The 27,143-nt window shown below is 43.4% G+C and overlaps 1 protein-coding gene across 1 annotated transcript in view; it reads left to right on the top strand.

The window, feature by feature from the left end:
- LOC144485317 (scavenger receptor cysteine-rich domain-containing protein DMBT1-like) overlaps positions 1–5,243 on the top strand; it is a 118,091-nt gene extending 112,848 nt beyond the window's left edge. The window contains exons 14-17 of the mRNA XM_078203521.1: positions 950–1,081; positions 3,718–3,804; positions 3,894–3,971; positions 5,188–5,243. Coding sequence (XP_078059647.1) covers positions 950–1,081; positions 3,718–3,804; positions 3,894–3,971; positions 5,188–5,243 — 353 coding nt within the window. The remainder of the gene's footprint in view (positions 1–949; positions 1,082–3,717; positions 3,805–3,893; positions 3,972–5,187) is intronic.
- Positions 5,244–27,143: the final 21,900 nt, after the last annotated feature.

Raw genomic sequence — 27,143 nt, 5'->3', positions numbered from 1 at the left:
TCAACAGCCTAAGAAACAAGCCATCTGGTCCTGGCGACTTATCAACTTTCAAATATTCCAACCATTTCAGTACTCTTTTCTCTTTATGATTATCCTGACCAATATCCCACATTGCTCCTGGATTACTATGTCTTCATCATCTCTTTCCCTTGTAAACAGATTGACAAAATATTCATTTAAAACACTTCCTGCAGCCTCCACATCTACACACACGTTCCCGTCTTCATCTCTGAAAGGTCTCATGTTTTCCACAACTAAAATATTACCATTAATATACGAAATATCTTTGGGTTTTCATTAACGTTGCTTGCTATTCGTTTTGCAGACTTTCTCTTTGATATGCTTATTTGGTTTGCCACTTCGGCTTGCACTTCTCATATTCTTCTTAGCTACCTGCAGTGCTTAGTTCTTTGTGCCGATCGGACGCTTTATTTTACTATTTGATATTCCCTCACACTCCTCGAGGCAACCAGGGTGGCTCGAGCTCATAAAGCGCAATTTGCAGCATTTTTAATCCATCGGTAAATCGGTCAAAGTCCTTTAGCAACTTTATACTCGTTTCTGCAATGTCTACTTTGCCAACTGTCTCGTTCGTTCACTGACCTTGGATAAGTAACATCTTCGTATTATCTACACTGCGATTAACTATTTATTTGCCTTTTACGATATGTCCCAATTTCTGGCCACAACTGGGCCACTTCAACAGAGACAATCTGATGTTGTGCAAAATGAATGCGACCGTCAGGTTGGGTTACTTACCTTCGCTTGATATAAATTGTTATTTAACGCTAATAAAACATGAAGGGCAATAATAGAGCTTATCTGAGGTAATGTGCTTCTTCATCCGATTTTATCCATAATTATTTATGTTTGCTCCGCTGGCTGCATCCACGAGTGAACGAAACGGTTTGATGTTTCGTGTGTTAATATACAATGTTTTTGCTTACAGGCCATCAGCAATATATCGCGCCTTTCAATCAGCAGAGATTCTCTGTTTTCATCACCCTTTGCATCTTTGCTGCTCTTTTCGTCGCCGTGTCAATTGCTTTGGCCGCAGAATTCAATAGTGGCTCACATACAGGTTGGTTACCGATACATTAAAAGTGTTGGATCTTAATTGGGTGCTCATGTTCAAGTCCTGCCGTCCGCGTAGTGTATCTAACAGTTTTGGCGACTTCTGCAAGACGGATGTATTCGGACACGATAATGGCAGATGTACGTGGATGTTCTCCGGACTAGACAATTTTAGATGTGAGAAGAGGTTAGGCAGACTGTACTCTGCTTTATTTCTCACAGATGAGACGTAAAGGATATTAAGTTGTTGTGCATTTGTTAATGGGGACAGAGTTAGAGTGGATGGCAGAGTCTCGTTTAGAACAAAGAACAAAGAACAAAGAACAGTACAGCACAGGAAACAGGCCCTTCGGCCCTCCAAGCCTGTGCCGCTCCTTGGTCCAACTAGACCAATCGTTTGTATCCCTCCATTCCCAGGCTGCTCATGTGACTATCCAGGTAAGTCTTAAACGATGTCAGCGTGCCTGCCTCCACCACCCTACTTGGCAGCGCATTCCAGGCCCCCACCACCCTCTGTGTAAAAAACGTCCCTCTGATGTCTGAGTTATACTTCGCCCCTCTCAGCTTGAGCCCGTGACCCCTCGTCATCGTCACCTCCGACCTGGGAAAAAGCTTCCCACTGTTCACCCTACCTATACCCTTCATAATCTTGTATACCTCTATTAGATCTCCCCTCATTCTCCGTCTTTCCAAGGAGAACAACCCCAGTCTACCCAATCTCTCCTCATAGCTAAGACCCTCCATACCAGGCAACATCCTGGTAAACCTTCTCTGCACTCTCTCCAATGCCTCCACGTCCTTCTGGTAGTGCGGCGACCAGAACTGGACGCAGTACTCCAAATGTGGCCTAACCAGCGTTCTATACAGCTGCATCATCAGACTCCAGCTTTTATACTCTATGCCCCGTCCTATAAAGGCAAGCATACCATATGCCTTCTTCACCACCTTCTCCACCTGTGTTGCCACCTTCAAGGATTTGTGGACTTGCACACCTAGGTCCCTCTGTGTTTGTATACCCCTGATGACTCTGCCATTTATTGTATTACTCCTCCCGACATTATTTCTTCCAAAATGCATCACTTCGCATTTATCCGGATTAAATTCCATCTGCCACCTCTCCGCCCAATTTTCCAGCCTATCTATATCCTGCTGTATTGCCCGACAATGCTCTTCGCTATCTGCAATTCCAGCCATCTTCGTGTCATCCGCAAACTTGCTGATTACACCAGTTACACCTTCTTCCAAATCATTTATATATATCACAAATAGCAGAGGTCCCAGTACAGAGCCCTGCGGAACACCACTGGTCACAGACCTCCAGCCGGAAAAAGACCCTTCGACCACTACCCTCTGTCTCCTATGGCCAAGCCAGTTCTCCACCCATCGAGCCACTTCTCCTTGTATCCCATGAGCCTTAACCTTCTTAACCAACCTGCCATGTGGGACTTTGTCAAATGCCTTACTGAAATCCATATAGCCCTTAAGAAAAAGCAACGAGGCAGCGAATAAATAATTGTCAGAATAATTTGATGGAATTTGACGTAAAGCCTTTATATGCAGAGAGGCCGAGGGGACGGGGAATTTTTATACAGAGGCCGAGGGAACAGGGGATTCCGAAAGAATGATAGAAGCATTCGGAAAGTATGGGTATATGTGCGTGAAGTGCTGAGAACTATGAGCTATGGAACAAGAGCTGCTGTTCGGAAAACAAAGACAGTTTAAATGGAATGTTACTTGTATTGTTACACAAGGTATAGCTTAAGTGTGTTTAATTTAATGTTTCTGTGCATCGGAAGCTAAAACCCATTGTTTGATTGTCGGAGAATGGTGTTTGCATGTGTCGCGGGTTCGTTAATCTCCAACAGTGTCTCTATTTCACTAAGAAAGGGCTGCAGTCTGAAGAATAAATAGTTGAAGTAAGTTATTGCTTAACAGCAGGGGCAGTTCCCAAAGGGAAGTTATTTTATTGGTTCTTAGGTTTAAGTGGAAGTCAGAGATTTGTTTGGAAAAACGTAGACCGTGAGAAGGCAGCTCTCACAGCTCTGCTCGACGCAGCTGGTTTCAGAAGGTTAACGAGGGAACAGCTGTCTCAGCCTTGCTAGAACGAAAGCAATAGTATGGACCAACGGTTACCTAAAGTCCAGCAAAGAACAGAGAAAACTGGGAACAAGAACAGATCAGTAAAGGCACACAGAGGGAATAGGTCAAGAGACCGTCCGAAGCCAGAAACATATCTGCAGTAATCCTCAGGTTTATGAAAAATGACTATAGTTTGCACAATATTATTTGAAATAATCAAATAAATCGGTGGCCGTATCTCACGGCTTGTATGGAAGACTTTAAGACGAAGAAATCCTAAAAGTGCAAACCCTGGACTAGATATGCTGGTAAACGTGGAGCTGAAGCTCTTTTGGGAAGAATGGAAAACGTACTCTGGATTTCGGAATGCAAATCGCTGGGGGAAAGTATAATTGTGAGAGATTTTACAGACGATTGCTGGAAATAGGAAAGTGGATATTGCACACAACGATTGATGGAAATAGGAAAGTGGATATTGCACACACACACACACTATATACTTATATATATTCATATATTATTGAAACATGCTTATGTATAATCTCCTGTGTTTCGATACGACAGACAACAGAAATAGACGACCTTTAAACACTGGATTTCCTGAGCCTCTTTATGAGGAGATCGACATTGAAGAGTTTGGCCCAGGCCCAGGTAACCATTTCAAGCGTCGCATATATATATAGTGCCTTACAATTTAAACAGCAATTTCAGGATTACAATCTGATTTCTTTTGTTTATAGATTTGCATTCAAATAGTTCAATGAACGATTTGGAATATTATACGGACTTCGATTTACACGAATGTGAACACATGCAATGTAAGCATATCGATGATCCTTTCATTAATTGCCCCTTGCCCACCTCTCCGTGCAGAACGAGAGACAAAAAAAAACTAGTACGCTCATAGTCAGGCTAAGATTCATTACATAACAACTAACTAAGAAAATTATTAGTGTGGAATTGTTTTCATTCACTCGTGGGACATGTTTTGCCCATTCCCAGTTCCCCTTGAGAAGGTGGTGGTGAGCTGCTTTCCAGAATCACTGCATCCACGTGCTGTGGATTGACCCACAATGGCGTGAGGGAGGTAATTCCATGATTTTGACGAAGAGACTGCGAAGGAACGGGGATATATTTCCTAGCCAGGATTGTGTGTGGCTTGGACTGGAAATTGCAGCCAATGTATCTTCTGCCCTCATCATTCTGGTCGTGGGCTTAGAAGGGGTTGTCTAAGAAGCTTGAAATAACAAATCCATGCAAAATGCTTATCTGAATTCTTATTAGCATCTTTCAACTGAAGCTAACTGCCGACAAGATAATTTTTGAACTTCTTGTAATTTAACCTGTCGCCCAAAGCAGTTATTAGAACAATTGTTACCCAGATATCTGTATGCGTTATTAAGGGAAAACTGCACGCTTCCTACTAGATAATTGGCTGCTGATGGACTAAACAATCGTTTTTTCGTAGTTCGTGTCGCTAAAACAATATTTCGAATACCTTTCAGGCTTTGAATGAAGGTTAACGGGTAGAGCCAAACATAGTGCTCATATAAATGTCAAACTTGGTGTTATGTTTAGTTCAGCTTTTCTAAGGGGAAGAGGGAAACGTTAATATTGACTTCACAAACAAATCATGCACCTGCACAGGATACACTTTGAAGCTGTGACAGCTGCATCTTAAGTAAAGGGCAACGAATTGGTATCTGGATTTCAGCAATCAAAAATAGAAGGAAAACAAGTTTTTGCATGCCATGCATTTTCTGTACATTATACCCATAGGGTGGTTATGAAGGAATTTCACTCTGAATTTGTTTTCTATGTTTTAATGGGATAATAATAAATCGTAATTAAGATTCTCAGTTGAAATAATTTCAATAATTCTTTGAGTGATCAACGGCTCATTGGGGGATAGGAATGAATAGTAAACCAATTGGTAATGCGACAGAGTCACAATCAGATTAATTGAAAATGACATTTATTATTTGGTGGCTACTTGAAGTACAATCAACTGATTACAGTTGGTTTTTTTTCCAGATCCATTTACATCTTGTGATGCTGAATTAGGAAGAGAATATGATGATGTTCAATAATTTGACATGGAGCAGTGGGGATTGTCACAACTTGAGTTTCTCACCAATTATTTGTTTCACATTATTCCGCATTTGTTAATAACAGCATTACATTCATTTGAACAAATGCTAATAGTTAATATTGAAAATTGAATTCAGCCTGGGCAGGTTTCCTCAAAATGGATACGCCCCACTGGGCAAATCGTTCCAATAAATCAACAAATAAATGCCTGTACAGAAAATGGTGAATCAGAACATGATGTATAATCAGTGACCTAATTTAAATCTACAATTGTTTTACTTGGGATGTGACATTATTTTCTTTTTTAAGCTTAGAATTTTCAAACTTTGGCCTTTTGCTTTGGAATTTTTTAGCAATTAAAGCCTGTTTTTTTTAAAAAGGATATCCGAGCTACAACGCGTCCGTGCCTTTATGAATTACTTTTGCCAGCATTTTACACATGGTCATTAAGTACGAATGAGCAAGAATGTGATGATCACAAATTCAAATCACCGAAACTCTGACGACCTGTCTAGTAAAAGTAAAGCTTATTCCTTAGTCACAAGTCGGCTTAAATTAACATTGCAATGAAGTTACTGTGAAAATCCCTCGTCGCCACACTCCAGCGCCTATTCGGCTACACTGAGGGAGAATTGGCATGGCCAATTCACACAATCAGCACGTCTTTCAGACTATGAGAGGAAACTGAAGCACCTGGAGGAAACCCACGCAGACATTGGGAGAATGTGCAAACTCCACACAGACAGTGACCTAAGCAGTGAATCGAACCTAGGTCCCTGGTGCGACAAAGCAGCAGTGCTAACGACCGTGCCACTGTGTTGCCCTTTAGTTACAAAACAAATTCAGGGAGTTATGAAGCAGACTGACGAATGACCAAATGATTGCATTGTGATCGTCATTACTGAGCAAAAAATGTACATTACAGCTGTCCACTGCAGCGTACTCATGCAATCTTTATTTGCACATTTCCATATACTTTGATGCTTAGCTGGATAATCAGTTAATAATCTGAAATATGTTAAAGGAAGGATTTTTCTGAGTAATTCATTTCACAAATCAATGGATTACTAATAAACCTGAGAGCTTTGTGCAATTTTATCCATGTGCAGGTGAAGAAGCCACGAAGTAGGAAAAACATCACTCTGTTTAGCAAGCTACCTTTTCAAGTGCAGCCAATGCAGATATTAGACAATAGTTGTTACAACATGACAAATAATGAAAGAGAGATCTATAATAAATCTTCAGCTCGTGGAATTGCAAATCTATATAACAACAATAAAACTACAGATGAGATGACAAGATTAAGGAGGTTTATGGCAAACAGGTATTACTGGGTCAAGAAAAGAAAGTTATTGGAAATGAATTAAGCAATGTTCAAACAATGCGAGATAAACTTTAAGAAGCATGGGGCGATGGTACCGTGGCGTTGCCATTGGGCTAGTAATTCAGAGACATATGCTAATGCACTTGGGGATCAGTTTTAAATGCCGCTACCGCAGATGGTTGAATTTGAATTCAATAAAATTGATCTCAAATTAAACATCTAATGATCACTATTGTCGATGTTTGCAAAAATGCATCTGATTCACTATTGTGCTGAACAGAATGAAATCTGATCTATTTACCTGGTCTGGCTTACATGTGAGTCCAGACACACCGCAATGTGGTTAACACTGAAAAGATTTGATTTGATTTGATTTATTATTGTCACGTATTGAGATACAGCAAAAGGTATTGTTTCTTGCGTGAGCCACAGACAAAGAGTACTGTTCATAGAGTACATAGTGGAGAAGGGAAGGAAAGAGTGCAGAATGCAATGTTACAGTTATAGTAAGGGTGCAGACAAGGATCAACTTAATAGTTGTTCTTGAGTCGGTTGGTACATGACCTCAGACTTTTGCATCTTTTTCCCAACGGAACAATGTGGGAGAGATTACGTTCGGGATGTGTGAGGTCCTTGTTTATTCTGGCCCTTTTGCCGAGGCAGTGGGAAGAATAGACAGAGTCAATGGATGGGAGGCTGGTGTGCGTGATGGACTGGGGTACATTCACAAACCGTTATAGCTTCTTGCGGTTTTGGTCTGAGCAGGAACCATACCAAACAGTGTGGCATCCAGAAAAGATGCTTTCTGTGCTGCATCTGCAAAAGATGGTGAGTATCGTAGCAGAAATGCAAATTTTCCTTCGCCTCCTGGGAAAGTAGAAATGTTGTTGGGAATGACCATGCAAGCTACTTAGTTCAACGGCAATTGGTGCTTGGGAACTAAATCCTGGCCGAAGCAGTGATGCCCACACCCGAGAATGAATAAAAAAACATGAAGTGTGGGATAGAGCGAGTCGGGATATGGGGCGCTTGTTAAGTTTAGAGGCCTGTCACCTGTTGGGTTCCACAGATATCAGTGTATTTGCTTTCCATATCTGTAGAAACATAGGAACATATGAATTGTGAGCAGAAGTGGGCAAATTTAGCCCTTCGAGCCTGCTGTGCCAGTCAATCAGATCATGGCTGATCCCTCCTTGGTTGCAGATCCACTTCCCCACCTGTTCCCGAATTCCTTTCTTTTAACAAATACTGGGTGTCTAAATACTAGGAACAAATACTGGGTGTCCTTGATAGGTATGTCCCTGTCAGGCAGGGAGGAAATGGCCGAGTGAGGGAACTATGCTTCACGAAAGAGTTGGAATGTCTTGTGAAAAGGAAGAGGGAAGCTTATGTAGGGATGAGGAAACAAGGTTCAGATGGCTCGATTGAGGGTTACAAGTTAGCAAGGAATGAGCTGAAAAAGGGTCTCAGGAGAGCTAGGAGGGGACATGAGAAGTCCTTGGCGGGTCGGATCAAGGAAAACCCCAAGGCTTTTAACTCTTATGTGAGGAATAAAAGAATGACCAGGGTGAGGTTAGGGCCGGTCAAGGACAGTAGTGGGAACTTGTGTATGGAGTCAGTAGAGATAGGCGAGGTGATGAATGAATACTTTTCTTCAGTGTTCACCAAGGAGAGGGGCCATGTTTTTGAGGAAGAGAAGGTGTTACAGGCTAATAGGCTGGAGGAAATAATTGTTCGGACGGAGGATGCACTGGCAGTTTTGAATCAACTGAAGTTCGATAAGTCCCCTGGGCCTGATGAAATGTATCCTAGGATTCTTTGGGAGGCAAGGGATGAGATTGCAGAGCCTTTGGCTTTGATCTTTGGGTCCTCACTGTCCACGGGGATGGTCGAAGGAGCAGCAAGCTCCGAAAGCTTATGGTAATTGCTACCAAATAAACCTGTTGGACTTTAACCTGGTGTTGTGAGACTTCTTACTGTGCTTACCCCAGTCCAACGCCGGCATCTCCACATCATGACGGGGATGGTGCCAGAGGACTGGAGAGTGGCGAATGTGGTTCCTGTGTTTAAGAAAGGCAATAGAAAAGACCCTGGTAATTATAGATTGGTTAGTCTTACTTCGGTGGTTGGTACATTGATGGAAAAGGTCCTTAGGGATGGGATTTACGACCATGTAGAAAGATGCAGATTAATCCGGGATAGTCAGCACGGATTCCTGAAGGGCAAGTCATGCCTCACAAATTTGATTGAATTTTTTGAGGAGGTAACTAAGTGCGTTGATGAAGGTAGGGCAGTTGATGTCATATACATGGATTTTAGTAAGGCGTTTGATAAGGACCCCCATGGTCGGCTCATGATGAAAGTAAGGAGGTGTGGGATAGAGGGAAAGTTGGCCGATTGGATAGGTAACTGGCTATCTGATCGAAATGATGTGGAGATGCCGGCGTTGGACTGGGGTAAGCACAGTAAGAAGTCTCACAACACCAGGTTAAACTCCAACAGGTTTATTTGGTAGCAAATACCAATGGTATCATTGGTAGCAAATACCATTGGTAGCAAAAACAAATATCTGATCGAAGACAGAGGGTGGTGGTGGATGGAAAATTATTGGACTGGAGGCAGGTTGCTAGCAAAGTGCCACAGGGATCAGTGCTTGGTCCTCTGCTCTTCGTGATTTTTATTAATGACTTAGAGGAGGGGGCTGAAGGGTGGATCAGTAAATTTGCTGATGACACCAAGATTGGGGGAGTAGTGGATGAGGTGGAGGGCTGTTGCAGGCTGCAAAGAGACATAGATAGGTTGCAAAGCTGGGCTGAAAAATGGCAAATGGAGTTTAGCCCTGATAAATGCGAGGTGATTCGTTTTGGTAGGACTAATTTAAATGTGGATTACAGGGTCAAAGGTAGGGTTCTGAAGACCGTGGAGGAACAGAGAGATCTTGGGGTCCATATCCACAGATCTCTAAAGGTTGCCACTCAAGTGGATAGAACTGTGAACAGGCCTATAGTGTGTTAGCTTTTATTAACAGAGGGTTGGAGTTTAAGAACCGTGGCGTTATGCTGCAACTATACAGGACCTTGGTGAGACCACATTTGGAATACTGTGTGCAGTTCTGGTCACCTCACTATAAGAAGGATGTGGAAACGCTGGAAAGAATGCAGAGGAGATTTACCAGGATGCTGCCTGGTTTGGAGGGGAGGTCTTATGAGGAAAGGTTGAGGGAGCTAGGGCTGTTCTCTCTGGAGCGGAGGAGGCTGAGGGGAGACTTAATAGAGGTTTATAAAATGATGAAGGGGATAGATAGAGTGAACGTTCAAAGACTATTTCTTCGGGTGGATGGAGCTATTACAAGGGGGCATAACTATAGGGTTCATGGAGCTATAGGAAGGATATCAGAGGTAGGTTCTTCACGCAGAGACTGGTTGGGGTGTGGAATGGACTGCCAGCAGTGATAGTGGAGTCAGACACTTGAGGAACATTTAAGCGGTTATTGGATAGGCACATGGAGCACACCAGGATGATAGGGAGTGGGATAGCTTGATCTTGGTTTCAGATAAAGCTCGGCACAACATCGTGGGCCGAAGGGCCTGTTCTGTGCTGTACTGTTCTATGTTCTATGTTCTAAGTTAGAAATCTCCCTGTTGAAACCATTCAAAACTTCGGACTCCACCACACTATGGGGTGTCGGACTCGATCTTAATGAGTTGTTAGGAGGAGGCTAATGCAATTGGGCCAAATTTGCAAATGAAACAACAATGAGTGGAAAGGCAAGTTAGGAGAGTCATACAAACAGTGCACGAAGAAATACTGATAGGGTAAGTAACTGTACGAAAATTTGGGAAATTGAGTATAATGTGGGAAAATGTGAAGTTGCTCATTTTCGAAGGGATAACAAACGAACAAAGCATTTTTAAAATGGGTAAAATCTGCAGAATCCTGAAACACAAAGGCATTTGGGGGTACTTGCGCATGAAACAGACAAAGCGAGCACATAGTTTCAACAGGTGATCAGGAAGACGAATATGCGCCCCTGTTGGAATATAAGTGTAGGAATGCCCTGTTACAACTAAGAACAAAGAGCAGTACAGCACAGGAAACAGACCCTTCAGCACTCCAAGCCTGTGCAGCTCCTTGGTCCAACTAGACCAATCGTTTTAATCCCTCCATTCCCAGGCTGCTCATGTGACTATCCAGGTAAGTCTGAAACGATGTCAGCGTGTCTGCCTCCACCACCCTACTTGGCAGCGCATTCCAGGCCCCCACCACCCTCTGTGTAAAAAACATCCCTCTAATATCTGAGTTATACTTCGCCCCTCTCACCTTGAGCCCGTGACCCCTCGTGATTGTCACTTCTGATCTGGGAAAAAGCTTCCCACCGTTCACCCTATCTATCCCCTTCATAATCTTGTACACCTCCATTAGATCTCCCCTCATTATCCGTCTTTCCAGGGAGAACAACCCCACTTTACCCAATCTCTCCTCATAGCGAAGACCTTCCATACCAGACAACATCCTGGCAAACTTTCTCTGCACTCTCTCTAATGCCTCCACGTCCTTCTGGTCGTGCGGTGACCAGAACTGGATGCAGTACTCCAAATGTGGCCAAACCAGTTTTCTATACAGCTACATGATCAGACTCCAGCTTTTAGACTCTATACCCCGTCCTATAAAGGCAAGCACACCATATGCCTTCTTCACCACCCTCTCCACCTGTGTTGCCACCTTCAGGGATTTGTGGACTTGCGCACCAAGGTCCCTCTGTGTTTCTATACTCTTGATGGCTCTCCCTACATTATTTCTTCCAAAATGCATCACTTCGCATTTATCTGGATTAAATTCCATCTGCCACCACTCCGCCCAATTTTCCAGCCTATCTACATCTTACTGTATTGCCCGACAATGCTCATCGCTATCCGCAAGTCCAGCCATCTTCGTGTCATCCGCAAACTTGCTGATAGCACCAGTTACACCTTCTTCCAAATCATTTATATATATTACAAAAGCAGAGGTCCGAGGACAGAGCCCTTCGGAACACCACTGGTCACAGACCTCCAGCCGGAAAAAGACCCTTCGACCGCTACCCTCAGTCTCCTATGGCCAAGCCAGCTCTCCACCCATCTAGCCACTTCTCCTTGTATCCCATGAGCCTTAACCTTTTTAACCAACTTGCCATGTGGGACTTTGTCAAATGCCTCACTGAAATCCATGTAGACGACATCCACAGCCCTTCCTTCGTCAACTGTTTTTGTCACTTCGTCAAAAAACTCCACCAAATTTGTAAGACACGACCTCCCTCTTTCAAAACCATGCTGTCTGTCACTAATGAGATTGTTCCGTTCTAAATGCACATAGATCCTGTCTCTAAGCATCCTCTCCAACAACTTCCCTACCACGGACGTCAAGCTCACCGACCTATAATTTCCAGGCTTATCCCTGCTACCCTTCTTAAACAACGGAACCACATTCGCTGTCCTCCAATCCTCAGGGACCTCACCTGTGTCCAAAGAAGCGACAAAGATTTCCGGCGGAGGCCCAGCAATTTCATCTCTCGTCTCCCTGAGCAGTCTATGACAGATGCCATCACGCCCTGGGGCTTTGTCAGTTCTAATGTTCCCTAAAAAACCTAACACTTCCTCCCTTGTAATGGAGACTTTCTCTAACGGGTCAACACCTCCCTCTGAGACAGTCCCGGTTAACACATCCCTCTCCTTCGCGAATGCCAATGCAAAGTATTCATTTAGGATCTTCCCTATTCCCTTGGGTTCTAACCATAACTCCCCTCCTTTGTCCCAGAGAGGTCCGATTATCTCCCTGACAACTCTTTTGTTCCTAACATATGAATAGAATGCCTTAGGATTCTCCTTAATCCTGCCTGCCAAGAACATTTCGTGACCTCTTTTTGCCCTTCTAACTCCCCGTTTGAGTTCTTTCCTGCTCTCTCTGTATTCCTCCAGAGCTCCATCTGTTTTCAGTTGCCTCCCTTTTCATTTTAATCAGATCATCAATTTCCCTGGTTATCCACGGGTCTCGAATTCTACCTTTCCGATCTTTCCTTTTTACAGGCACATGCCTACCCTGCAGCCTTATCAACTGTTCCTTAAAAGACTCTCACATGTGGACTTACCCTCGATCATCCTCTCCCAATCAACGTCCACCAATTCCTGCCTAATCCGGCTATAGTTAGCTTTCCCCCAATTTAGCACCATGCCCGTAGGACAGCACTCATCCTTGGCCATTACTATCCTAAAGTTAACAGAGCTGTGGTCACTATTTGCCACATGTTCCCCAACCGAAACTTTGACGACCTGACGGGGCTCATTTCCCAGAACTAGGTCCAGTATAGCCCCCTCTCTCGTCGGGCTATCACATACTGCTTCAAATAACCTTCCAAATTTTACAAATTCCTCCCCATCCGGAACCCCAGCTCTAAGCACTTTCCAGTTTATACCAGGGAAATTAAAGTCCCTCATTACAACAACCCTATTTTTTCTGCACCTATCCAGAATCTCCTGACATATCCTTTCCTCCACTTCACGTGGGCGGTTGGGTGGTCTGTAGTACACCCCCAGCATAGTGACTGCGACCTGCCTGTTTCTGAGTTCCACCCACAGTGCCTCAGTACATGACCCCTCTAAGTTGTCTACCGTCTGCACCGCGGTAATATGCTCCCTAACTAATGTCGCTACTCCCCCACCTTTTTAGCCCCTCCTCTCTCTCGCCTAAAACACTTATACCCTAGAATATTCATCTGCCAGTCCTTTTGTTCATTTAACTAAGTCTCAGTCACCGCAACCACATACAAATTCCGCGTAAGCATTAAGGCCCTAAGTTCGTCTGTCTTACCCGTTACGCTCCTCGCATTGAAGCAGATGCACTCCAGACCTCCAGGCTCACTCAGGTCATCCTCCTCAAGAGTGCTCCTCTTCTTAGCGAGCCTTGCCCTGACCCCCAGCTCAACCCCAGCCTCAGTAATTACTGACCTACTGTTTCGTTCCCCACCCCACTGCCACACCAGTTTAAATCCTGCTGAAACACTCTAGCAAAACTCCCAGCCAGGATATTTGCTCCCTTCCAGTTAAGGTGTAACCCATTCTTTCTGTACAGCTGCCATCCTGACTTGAAGACTTCCCAGTTATCTATGAATTTAAAACCCTCCCTCTTGCACCAGTCCTTTAGCCATGCGTTCAACTGTAGAATCTCCCTGTTCCTAGCCTCACTTGCACTAGACACCGGGAGCAGTCCACAGATTGCTACCCTGGAGGCCTTACTTTTTAGCCTAGCACCCATCTCCCTGAATTTCTCTCGTATGACCCCCCTGCTCTTCCTACCTACATCATTTTCACCAATGTGTATAATTACGTCCGTTTGATTACCTTCCATTTTTAATATGCTTCCTACCCTCGCGGAGACATCCAGTACCCCGGCACCAGAGAGGCAGACTACCACCCTGGATTCTCGTTCGCTCCCACAGAAACGCCTGTCCGTGCCTCTAACCATCACGTCCCCCACCATTAACGCTCTCCTCAACCCCTTCTTTCCCTTCCGGACCCCTGAGCCTGTCTCGGTGCAGGCGATCTGGTCCTCGTGGCTTACCCCTGGAGGGTCATCCCCCTCCACAGAATCCAAACTGTACAAGATTCTGGTGATACCATATCCAGAGTACTGTGATTCTTTTGGTCGACTTACTTGAGGAAAAGCAGGCAGTTTAGTGAAGTTTCACAAGAATGATCGCTAATATTGAGGAATTGTCTTCTGTGGAAAAGAAAAACAGTTTGGGGCTCTATTCATTGGAATATAGAAAATGAGAGGTGATCTCATTGAAACATTAGACTTCTAAAGGGGCTTGATAGGGGAAATGCTGAGAGGATGTTTTCTCTCATGGGAGAGTCTAGGATCAGAGGGCATAGTCTCACAATAAATGGGTGCCAATGTACGGACTGAGATGAGGTGGAAAGCAGTGGTGGTAAAGTGCTTGCGTATATTCAAGGCTGAGATAGATAGATCAAAAGTTAGGGGAAACGGCAGGAAAATGGACGTTTGGAATGTTGGGACAATCATTATCCAATTGAATGGCGGAGCAGTCTAGAGGGGCTAAATGGTCTACTCTTGATCCTATTTCTTAAGGTCTTATGGTTTGAGGATACTGCATTGGTAGCAGCGAATCCAATAAAGCAATTCAAAGAAGATGCAAGTGAAATGCTGTGAAAACACAAAGGAGCCTTTGGGGATTTGGATATTAACGAGGGAGTAGATCACAGGCGGGTATCCCACCTTCTGTGTTTGCAAGGGAAGCTGCCATGGAAAGAAATGCGGGGTTGGCGTCATGCAAGGCAGTGGGAAAGAGGTGAGGAGTTGTGTGTGATTGCAAGCAACTCACTATTTCCCTTCCCACAGCACTTTCACTTACAATTATAGAATATGCAACCTTCTCGCTATTCGAAGCTCCCCCCTTCCTTTCAGCTTTAATAGGATTTCACTTGCACCTCCTTCAATTTCGTCTGTTTTATTGGCTGCTCCCAATCCAGTCTCCTCTACATTGGTGAGACTAAACATAGACTGGATGGCCATTTTGTGGATCACCTTCACTTAGTTTGCCATTCGGACCCAAACCTTTTGTTACTTCCCAATTTCATTCAGCACCTTTTGCTCCTGCCAACACAAATGCCATTCAGCTGCTGCAATGCTCCATTTAATCCCAGCACAAGCGAGAGTTGCTTCAATTCATCTTCATGTTGCAGGGAATTTCTCTACTGCTGGCAAGATTCCCTTAAAAACTTAAGAAAACTTAAATCAATTTCACAAAGGCAACATGTTTTTTCAGTTTTAAAGACGTATAAAATTTATTTTGAAACACAGAAGACATACAGGACAAACAAGACATTATCCAAACAAACAAGAGATTGGGGAGGCGATGGTCTTGTGGTATTATCGTTGGACTATTAATCCAGAAATTTAGCTAATGTTCTGGGGGACCCGGAGTCAAATCCCACCACGGCAGATGGTGGAATTTGCATTCACTGAAGCAATATCTGGAATTATGTACCTACTAATTACCATGAACCCATTTTCGATTTTCTGAAAAACCCATCAGAACTTCAGAACTGTCCTTTAGGGAAGAAAATCAGCCGTCCTTTCCTGGTCTGGCCTACATGTGACTCCAGAGCCACAGCATTGGGGTTGGCGCTCAGCTGCCCTCGCGCAATTAGGGATGGGCAACAAATGCTGGTCTGCCAGCGACACCCATGTCCCATGAATGAATTTTAAAAAATCTTGGCTGCGAGAGTCCTTCAAAGAGTCAGGCAACACCAGCTGGTGCTAAATACCTCTCCAAAGACCTGAGGCGTTGAACCAAAATTCATTACAATTATATCTTTCTGATATCTCAGGCACTCCTAATTAACTGAGACTTGATTTCATTTCACGTTAATATGTCAGTGCAATACATGACAAGCACCTCAGTCAATTGTGGAACACTGCTTGACTTGATGAACTTTCATCCGTTGCCCCAAAAAACAAACACCTCCCCCGGCATGGGTAACTTTCTTGTCGCTATGTTTCTAAGGACGCTTTTACTCAAATACCTTTCCCAACGGCATTCTGCCGAAACAATAGATAGCACCATCTCTGGGCTCATAGAGCTGATATTTTCCATGTCTTGAAAATGAGCCTTTACATTTTTTATATCAAATGTTTCGCTAAATGTTTCAATATTTGTTCTGAATGTGAAATTCCATTCTATTTTCTGCTGACTGAATAACTTCCACTTCTGAACTTTTGAACTCCTAGTTTCAGCAATATTGCAGGTTGGCGGAAGTGAACTTGTTCAAACCTTCATATTAATACATTATTATCATTCATCGTAGATATACTTATCCAACGTTAAAATCGTCTTTCATTTTCTTTAGTAATGTTTAACAGTCACATATGAATAAACTGCCAACATGATCTGGTGAGGTGTATATTTATTTTAACAATTTCCTTCCTGTCTTCACTAAAACTTTCAATCTGCCTATGACTCTGCCTATTGAAACACAATCCCAATCATCATTCGACTCTCCTGGCCCATTTTCCCATCTTTACTTTACAACGGCGCCCGGGTTCCACTGGAGCACACTGAATTCATCTTTGACAAAATCTGGCTATCATTTTTCCCATCCCCTTCCAGCACCAACAGTGTCTAACTAATTTGATCATCTCTGCTGATGTGGGTTACCCCATGGTATATTTTCATTGGGGTTTGCTGTACTGCCTCTGGAACTATTATTTTCCTCTCTCCTCCATAATCCATCTCGGCCCTTTTGACCTCCTCAGCTTTTCCAGTGCTCTTTCTCTTCTTCTGGGGCCTGTGCTTGCACTTGCCTTACATCGATGTCAGAGCTTTCTTTGATTTGCATGGCTGCCATGTCTGTTTTTTGTTTTTCTGCCAGATTCTGTTCAAATATCCGCTTCTTGAGCCTTTGTAGAAATTATTTCGTGTGCCTGTATTTTAATGACTGCTGCTTCTGAGGGATGTGTGCTGCCTGAATCGGATCTTTGATTAGATTTTCATGTTGTATTGTCCCCCAGTTGAGGTAATGAATCCCCGCCCCTTCCATGCATTCATGTAATCATGGATCACTCCGAATGCTATCTGTGGAGATGTTAACCTTTTTTCCCTGCGCTCCATGACAAAACTTTATTTAAGGCGATTAGCACTTCTACCAGTGCTGTTAGCTCTGTACTCCTGCAGGTGCTATTCCTTCATCATTTACCACTGGCCATGCTGAATGGGGTAAACTAGCCATGTATTTTCTGGCACCGTCTACACAAGGATTAATTACTCCTTCACCTGTGAGTGGCTCTTCTGATATACGTTCACTTGCTTCCTCATTAATTTCTGTCACACACTCATGTTCGTTTCCTGGGACGATTAGGCCTCACCTTGGATTCTCCTTTACATCCGTACTAATCTCTGCATGTTAATCTCTTGGTCAGAGATTTGCCTCCCATTTTGAACGCCCACTGTCTGATACTCCTTTCAAGTTTCCTGCCTCCAGAAGGTACACAATGCTATGAGGGCTTTGGGTAATTATTTTTCCCACCAGACTTAGTTGTTCAGATTCATTTATTGCCTACGAGGCAGAAGATAACGCCCTCATACCTGTGGCATACTGAGTCGAGCTGTGCTGAGTAATATCCCACTGGTTTCAATTAATCTCCTTGCCTCTGAGTCACGACTGCTGCTTGCATTCCAAAACTTCCTTGACAGAAAATGTGAAATGGTTTGTTGAGATCAGGCAGACGCAAAGTTGGGGCATCGACCATGGCCAAGTCTAAATCTATAAAGGCCTAGTTTTCCTTCTCCCCTCACTCAATTCTTTCTCTACTAGCTCTTCCGCCCTTGACGGAATCGTGCATTGGTTTCGCCAGCACTGCATAGCCCTCCACACAATTACTGCAGTAATTAGAGGGATATGAGCTAAACACGGTCAATTGGGACTAGCTGGGAGGGCAAATGAACAACGTGGATTGGCTCGGCCGAAGGATCCGATTCCAAGCTGGATTACTTTATGACATGTGGGAGGCTTTCAAGTGTAAGTTGATAGGAATTCAGGACCGGCACATTCCTGGAAGGATGAAGGATAAGTATGACAAGTTTTGGGAACCTCGGATAACGAGAGGTATTGTGAGCCTAGTCAAAGAGAAAAAGGAAGCATTTGTCAAAGCTAGGAGGCTGAGAACACCCGAAGCACGTGTGGAATACAAGGAAAGTAGAAAAAAACTTAAGCAAGAAGTAAGGAGGGCTAAAAGGTGTCAGGAAAAATCATTGGCCAGCAGGATTAAGGAAAATCCCAAGGCATTTTATACATACGTAAAGAGCAAGAGGGTAGCCAGGGAGAGGGTTGGACCACTCAAGGACAAGAGAGGGAATCTATGCGTGGAGCCAGGGGAAATGGGCGAGGTATTAAATGAATACTTTGTGTCAGTATTCACCAAAGAGAAGGACTTGGTGGATGATGAGTCTGGGAAAGGGTTTGTAGAAAGTTTGAGTCATGTTGAAATCAAAAAGGAGGACGTATCGGTGTCCTTGAAAAACATTAAGGTTGACAAGTCCCCAGGGCCTGATGGGATATACCCCAGAATACTGAGAGAGGCAAGGGAGGAAATTGCTGGGGTCTTGAGAGAAATCTTTGCATCCTCACTGGCTACAGGGGAGTTATGATGTGGAGATGCCGGCGTTGGACTGGGGTAAGCACAGTAAGAAGTCTCACAACACCAGGTTAAAGTCCAACAGGTTTATTTGGTAGCAAATAACAGGGGAGTTACACAGAGTAAGAAGTCTCACAACATCAGGTCAAAGTCCAACAGGTTTATTTGGTAGCAGAAGCAACTAGCTTTCGGACCGCTGCTCCTTCGTCAGGTAAGTGGGAGTTCTGTTCACAAACAGGGCATATAAAGACACAAACTCAATTTACAAAATAATGGTTGGAATGGGAGTCTTTACAGGTAATCAAGTCTTAAAGGTACAGAAAATGTGAGTAGACAGAGGGTTAAGCACAGGTTAAAGTGATGTGTATTGTCTCCAGCCAGGAGCGTGAGTGAGATTTTGCAAGCCTGGGCAAGTCGTAGGGGTTACAAATAGTGTGACATGAACCCAACATCCCGGTTGAGGCTGTCCTCATGTGTGCGGCACCTGGCCATCAGTTTCTGCTCAGTGATTCTGTGTTGTCATGTGTCGTGAAGGCCGCCTTGGAGAATGCTTAGCTGAAGATCAGCGGCCAAATGCCCGTGACCGCTCGTCATAACTGTGACTGCTTAACCCTCTCGCCACTCACATTGTCTGTACCTTTAAGACTTGATTACCTGTAAAGACTCGCATTCCAACCATTATTTTGTAAATTGAGTTTGTGTCTTTAAATGCCCTGTTTGTGAACAGAACTCCCACTTACCTGACGAAGGAGCAGCGCTCCGAAAGCTAGTGGCTTTTGCTACCAAATAAACCTGTTGGACTTTAACCTGGTGTTGTGAGACTTCTTACTGTTTTTACCCTAGTCCAACGCCAGCATCTCCACATACAGGGGAGGTCCCAGAGGATTCGAGAATAGCCAAAGTTGTTCCTTTGTTTAAGAAGTGTAGCAAGAATAATCGAGGTAATTACAGGCCTGTGAGCCTTACATCAGTGGTAGGGAAATTATTAGAGAGGATTCTTCGAGACAGGATTTATTCCCACTTGGGAATAAGTGTATGTATTAATGAGAGGCAACGTGGTTTTGTCAAGGGGAGGTCGTGTCTCACTAACTTGATCGAGTTTTTCGAGGAAGTGACGAAGGTGATTGATGAGGGTAGGGCAGTGGATGTTGTCTACATGGAATTCAGTAAGACCTTTGACAAGGTCCCTCATGGCAGACTGGGGTGCAGAAGATGAAGTTGCATGGGATCAGACGTAAGCTGGCAAAGTGGATACAAAACTGGTTTGGTCAAAGAAGACAAAGGGTAGCAGTGGAAGGGTACATTTCTGAATGGAGGGCTTTGACAAGTGTCATTCTTCAGGGATCAGAGCTGGGACCTTTGCTGTTTGTAATATATATAAATGATTTGGAGGAAAATCTAACTGGATTGGTTAGTAAGTTTGTGGACGACACAAAGGTTGGTGGATTTGCAGATAGCAATGCAGACCATCAGAGGATACAGGAGGATCTAGCTCGGTTGGAGACTTGGACAGAGAGATGGCAGATGGAATTTAATCCGGACAAATGTGAGGTAATGCATTTTGGAAGGTCTAATAAGGATAGGAAATGTTCAGTAAATGGCAGAACCCTTAAGAGTATTGATAGGCACAGGCGTCCGGGTGTTCTTTTACACAGGTCACTGAAAGTGGCAACGCAGGTAGGGAAGGTAGTCAAAAAGGCGTATGGCATGCTTGCCTTCATCGGCCTGGGCATTGAGTCTAAAAATTGCCAAGTCATGTTGCAGCTTTATAGAACCCTAGTTGGACCACACTTGGAATATAGTGTTCAATTCTGATCGCCTGATTATGGAGGGTATCAGCTATGAGGAGAGGTTGGAGAAACTTGGTTTGTTTTCACTGGAACGACGGAAGTTGAGGAGTGACCTGATAGAAGTCTACAAGTTGATGAGAGGCATGGGCAGAGTGGATAGTCAGAAGCTTTTTCCCAGGGTGGAAGAGTCAATTACTAGGGGGCACAGGTTTAAGATCGAGGGGCAAGGTTTAAAGGAGATGTACAAGGCAGGTTTTTAAACAGAGGGTGATAGGTGCCTGGAACTCGTTAGCGGGGCAGGTAGTGGAAGCAGATACGATAGTGACTTTTAAGGGGCGTCTTGACAAATACATGAATCGGACCGGATTAGAGGGATATAGTCCCCGGAAAGGTAGTGGTTTTTAGTTAAGTCAGGTAGCTTGGTCGGTGCAGGCAGGCTTGGAGGGCCGAAGGGTCTGTTCCTGTGCTGTAATTTACGTTGTTCTTTGTTCTTTGAAAGTTAAAAAAAACATAAATCAATTGGAAAAACAACGAGAGGGGAGTAAAGGCAATGATTTTACATGAATGGAAATGTAAACGTCTTTCGCAGGCGTGTAAATAGTTGCAAAATGTATGGGTGCAACCGATGAGGGATCAAACGAATGTTTCCGCATGATGGTAGAGGGCATTGTTGAAGTAATAAATGGGATTTTGCCGTCATCTCTACCAAGAAATCTGACCCTTCTAAACCCAGAGGGAAATAAAAGTTATTTGTTACAATTTGCACTCGATTAGAATTGATACAGAAGTGGTATTTGACTGACTCCATTAGATGCACCTGCAGAAAGTGAGGGAGGTAACGGTGGAAATTGCAGAGAAACTGGCCGTCATTTTCTGAACCCACCTGGATTGATGGTCCTGCCGGAAGATAGGAGCATTGTAGAATTCAAAACCTTGTTCAAAAATAGCTTCAAGGGACATTCCAGCAAATCCAGTCGTGTCAGTTTACCATTGGTGGCGTAAAGCTTTCAGAAATAATATCCAGGTAAAATATAATAAAACGCCCTTCCGACAAATGTGGATTAATTGAGGAAAACAGTTATGAATATAACTAGTTTAAATCGTTTTTAATTACCGAGAATGCGTTATGATAAAAACAGAGAACATTTTAATTAGTAGAATTCTGTTGACGCAGTGTGCATGCAGATATGAGACGTATTTGATGAAGAACTATATAGCCAGTTGCCAGCACAGATGAACACATGCAAGCAGAAGAAGATGACTACTTGGAATCAGCTTTGCTTAAGCGACAGTAAATAGAGTAGTGATGTTTTCTTCCGCATTGGAACACACTACAGACTACCATTCTCCATTTCTCATGACAAAGACCAGTGCTTCTTTGATTTACATTAATAACATAGATTTGGGTGTCCAGGGAACCATTTCAACATTTGTGGATGGTACACGTTTTGGAGTATTATGGATTGTAACGAGAACGGAGTTAAACTTCAAGAGGCATAAACGTGCAGGTGGAATGGGCGAAGGTTGTGGCAGATGAATTACATTTTAACGTGAGCAATGTGATCCGACAACTTTTAAGAGGAAGATGGTAAGAGTCAATAAAATCTAGAAGGTACAGTTCCCCAGGCGGAGCAGGAGCGCAGGAACCTAACAGTAAATGTGCACCAAAGTGCTGAAGGTGTCAGGGAATTTTGAAAATGTTGCTAATACGGGAATGGGATCTTACTGGCAATAACTCCAGGATACTGGAGGCACGGTCGTGATGAGAGTGAATATCATGTCTTCGCCCACTTTCTCAAGTTCTTCCTTTTTCCTTTCATAATTCCACCTAATTACGATTAAAATACGAGTTTTAGGTACCAACAAACTGAATGTGAAATTCAGATTAGAAACTCAACGCCTTTGCTCTGGTATCAATAACTAACACTCGTTGCATATTATCAGTTCTGGAATGCACTGCGCTGTACTGGAGGCAGGTTCCATCGAAAAATTTTAGGTGGAATTGAATTAATATCTACAGTAGAAAGGTGAAGAAATAGAGTGTGCAGCACTTGTTGAATTGCTCCTTCAGAGAACGAACACAGAAAGGACAAACCGAGTGGCATCCAGCTGTGCTGTAACACAACTAGGATTAGGTGATAAATAGATCACAATGTGTAAAATCTAAGGTGACATATCTTGTTTTGTTCATTTGGTCATTTGGGCGTCGTTGGCTAGGCCAACACTTTCTGCCCATCTCTAAAACCCAGGACAAATATTTCTACTTTTAGCACCAATTGGGGTAGAGAGTTTTTTTCTGTGTCTCGTATTTCATATAATATGGAGTTAGAGGCGAGGCCAACATTTGATGTCCGTGCCTAATTTCCTTCTTCAACAGCTGCAGTTCAGGTGGCGTCAGCACAGACAAAGTGCTGTTAGGGAAACTGATCCACGATTTTCACACAGAGACAGTGGAGTGGCGGGGGAACGGGTGGCAATTTATGTCTAAGGCAGGGTATAGTGTGGCTTTGAAAAATAAGGCAGGCAGCTATATTTCCATGCATTGGCTGCCCCTGTCCCTGTAGTTCACAGAGCTCGTAAGTTTGGTAGGTGTTATCGAAGAAGGATTGATGAGTTGCTGAAGTGTACCTTTTGAATGGCACAGATAAATGTCCTTCAGTGTTGTTTATGGAATGAATGTTTAAGGTGGAGATTGGGGTGCCGATCAATTAGAATCCTTTACCTGAGTCGTGTTGATTTGTGCCTCGTAGATTCTGGAAGAATTTGAGAATTCAGAAGATGAGTTTCTTGTCACATATTCCCCAATCTCAGATATGCTCTTTCAGTCACAGATTTAAGTGGCTGTCCCAACACTGAATTTTGTCAATGGCATAACCACAATGATGATTGTCGGGGACACAGCGATGGTAATGGCATTGACTTCCAAGGGGATGTGTTTAGACCCTCTGCTGTTGAATCTACCTGATTGTATTTAGATTTGTCAAATTCCCCGTTATTAGTTATTTAATGAAAGATTCTGGCATTTTCCTCTGAACGATGGTAAGCTAACTGGCCTTTATTTTCCTGTTTCCTGTCTCCTTCCTATCTTCAATCAAGCAGTTGCATTACATATTCTCCATTCTAATGGCATATTTCCAGAATGAATCCGTATCCGATGTTGTGTCATAAGAATGTCACTTCTGCGTTCGAAAATTCTGTTATTGCCAAGTATATTACGAACTTTGCCTTCCATAGTGTCCCAAACAGCTCTGTCAAACGCTCCATGTGATCGTTCCATGAATGACTGAAGATCACCAAGTCATCTATGCTAACAACACATTTAGTCAAGCCTTTAACAACTCTGTTCTTAAGCCTTTGAAAAGTAGTTGGTGCGTTTTTCATCCCAAAGGACATTCCTTTAAATTGATGTAGCAAAGTTGTTTATTACTTATTATTGTTGTTTGTTGTAGTAGTTATTACTTAGATACATAAACTGTTAGATCTCTGACTTCGGACCGACCAACCTTTCCTTAATTAATTTTAAAGTACCTCTCATTTCGTGTTCAAGTATCAACTCAAATAGAATAACTGAGTCGATTCATTTGGAGCATCTCTAATATCAAATTATATAAAGGGGATGCCTTTATCTCAATCAATTGGGTAATCCTGGCAATAAGTCCTTAACGTGGCCTTTAATATCTGATGCCACCTTTCCAATGCTCCTTCGGATTCAAGATGGCATGCGCAAAGTGCCTTGATGCCCAAACTGTCCATGACTTCCTTAAATAATTTGGCAGTAAAATTGGAACTTTGGCCCGATTGAATCTACCTGAGTAATCCATAACGGGTAAAGTAGACAAGCAACTCACCCACAACATTTTCTGCCTTGGTATTCCGTAAAGGAATTGCCTCTGGACACCTTGTGGGCACATCCATTACTGTTGGCAAATACTGATTCCCACTTTTGGTTTTAGGGAAGGAATTTACACAATCCATTATAAACCCTGGTAAAGGGTTCTTCAAATGTGGGAGTTGGCATCAAGGGCGTTGATTTTATCACTGCCTGTGCCTTTCGTACCAGAGAAGCGTTCTGACGAAGGATCATCTAGAGTTGAAACGTTGGCCCTCTTCTCTCCCCACAGATGCTGTCAGACCTGGTGAGATTTTGCAGCATTTACTATTAAAATGTCATGGTTCTTTCATTGACCTCTGCAGGCTGTTTTCCCAGTTGAAATCAGATCACCGTAATGCGCCTTTAAATCAAAACACTTTGTTACCCTTCCTGGAATTATTCCGAACTATTTTGCCTCTGTTCCTTTGATATCAGCCCCTTAAGACATTCTTTCTGTTCCAATTCCCGACTCATCTGTGCAGCCAGTGCTTCTTTAAGAAGCCTGTCGCGTTGCAGCTCCCATGCTTTCCAGACTTCCGTTTTGAAGAGTTGAACGATATTCCATCCTTGGTGCTTTGCCTTCAGCTGCAGAAAATCCAGTTAGAACTATGAACAAAGTATTCTCAATCCCTCTGGAAAGTGGTCCATCGCTGATAAGCAGTGACTTACTTTTATTTACTCTTCCCGCTGCAACATTCTATTAGGACAGCAGAGACGCAGTTGGAACTGAACCAGCCCCCCACACATACAAACATTTCTGTCCAGCATGATTCTAAAGATCGGTTTTACTTTTTCCTTACCTGAAACATTAAAACGTACGCAATTGAAACTATGTAGTATTTCTAATATTCACCCATATATGTCTTTATAAATTTGTTAAAACTAGCTTTGCGTCCCTAACATAATTGTGATGATATTTCTGGACATTCAGAAAAGTCACATTCCAATGAGAAAGAAAGACTCTTTGGGAAGAACACAACTGTGCCTAACTGAAGAAGTTGCAAAATGAAGTCTTTTGCTTGTACAGTATTTGCATGTCGCCAAGAAAGTACCCGTCCTAACCTTGCATATTGCACTGATCAATATATTCACAGGCACACCAAATGTAAAGTGAACAACAATTTACACCTCATGAGACGAGAATGTCGATTTGTTCGCAAGTGAAATCTGACTGGTTCATGTGTTGCCATGGAGAATGCGCAATTTAGCCAATTGCTCAGCTTTGTCCAGAAATTCAAAGAGCCATGAGTCTTTATGCTATATAGCGAGTCAAGGAGAATCGGAATGGTTCTACTTACAATGAGAGTGATTTAAGGTAGATTTAATACTGTAATTTCAAATTTTGTGGCCCGTTAAAAGTTGTGGGTGTGAGGGGGAGGGGTGGGGGAGGCGATGGGGTGGGGGCGGGGGCGCTTGGAGGGGGTGGTGTTACCCGCTTGCACTTTCAAGAATCTCAGTAACTAGAGAGAGTTTTATTCTCTCAAATATTCGGCAAGGAAACATAGAGAGAGGTGAATTCTGACATCTAGCTGAGTTGCCCAGAATGGTCCAGAATGCATTGCCAGCACTGATGAAATCATAGGATACCTGTTGTGCGCAGGAGGCCACTCGGCCCATCCGATCAGCAACGACTCTCCGACAGAGCATCTTACCCAGGGCTATTCCCTGCCCTGTCCCTGTAACCACAACTATCGATCCCGCTAACCTCGCTAGCAAATCTTGGGACACAAAGAGGCACATCGCCAATCCATGTAACCGGCACAATTATCGACTGTGCAAGAAAACCGACCGGAGCAAACTAACAGGGACAACGTACAAACTACAAACAGAGAGTCAACCACGGCCGGTGCTCTGAGAAGCCGTGGTAACCACCCAGCTAGCCACCGTGCTGGCTTCGTCAGTGTTCCTGATATTGGAAGCCGATTCAGTGATAGCTATCCAAACTGGTTTCAAACAGTATTTCGGAGATACGGAGGAGACAGCTTCGTACTTTCTGAACGAATAAACTAGAGGCCCAGATTAATGTTCTGTGAGCCGGAGTTACAATCCGACCACAGTAACTGGTGAAACTTGAATCCAATGAAAAATCTGGAATTTGAAGCGAACGTTATACAATCCCATAAGGTTCACTAATGTCCTTGAGGGAAAGAAATCTGTTTTTCTTATCTGCTCTGGCTGACACGTGACTCCAGATCAACAGCTCTGTGGCTGACTTTGAACCGTTCTCTGAAATGACTTAGCAAGATAGTCAATTCTAGGCCAATTAGGGATGGGAAATAACTATTGGCCCAGCTAGCGAGGCCCGCACCCAATGAATGATTAAAGACAAAAAGAATCTGGGGAAGGGGCAAAGGTGCAACTAATTGGAATAATTTTCACAGAGATGGTGCACACACGATGGGTCGAAGGGTCACTTTCTGCCGCTGTAAGATTCCATGATTCTGCACCAAGATTTGATTTTGCCCACAACATAAGTATCATTGTTTTTTTTTGTGTGTGTGCAGCGTATGCACAGCCGTGTCAGCTATTGGAATGGCGATTGATTCCATTCCTAGTATATCTGTGTGAATTGGGCTTGGATTGATAAAGCATAGGATTTCCGAGCAGTTACTGTTTTTAGCTCAAAATGTGATTGCTTGTGATTTTGCTGCAAATATTTTTTTTGTCAGAGCACAATCCTTGATACCGCAGGCATAAATCACAAATGTATCTGCACCGTATCCCA

This window comes from Mustelus asterias, chromosome 3 (assembly GCF_964213995.1).
Source record: "Mustelus asterias chromosome 3, sMusAst1.hap1.1, whole genome shotgun sequence".
NCBI lineage: Eukaryota > Metazoa > Chordata > Chondrichthyes > Carcharhiniformes > Triakidae > Mustelus > Mustelus asterias.
The sequence above is the reverse complement of the archived record's forward strand: the minus strand, read 5'-3'. Positions and strand labels throughout refer to the sequence as shown.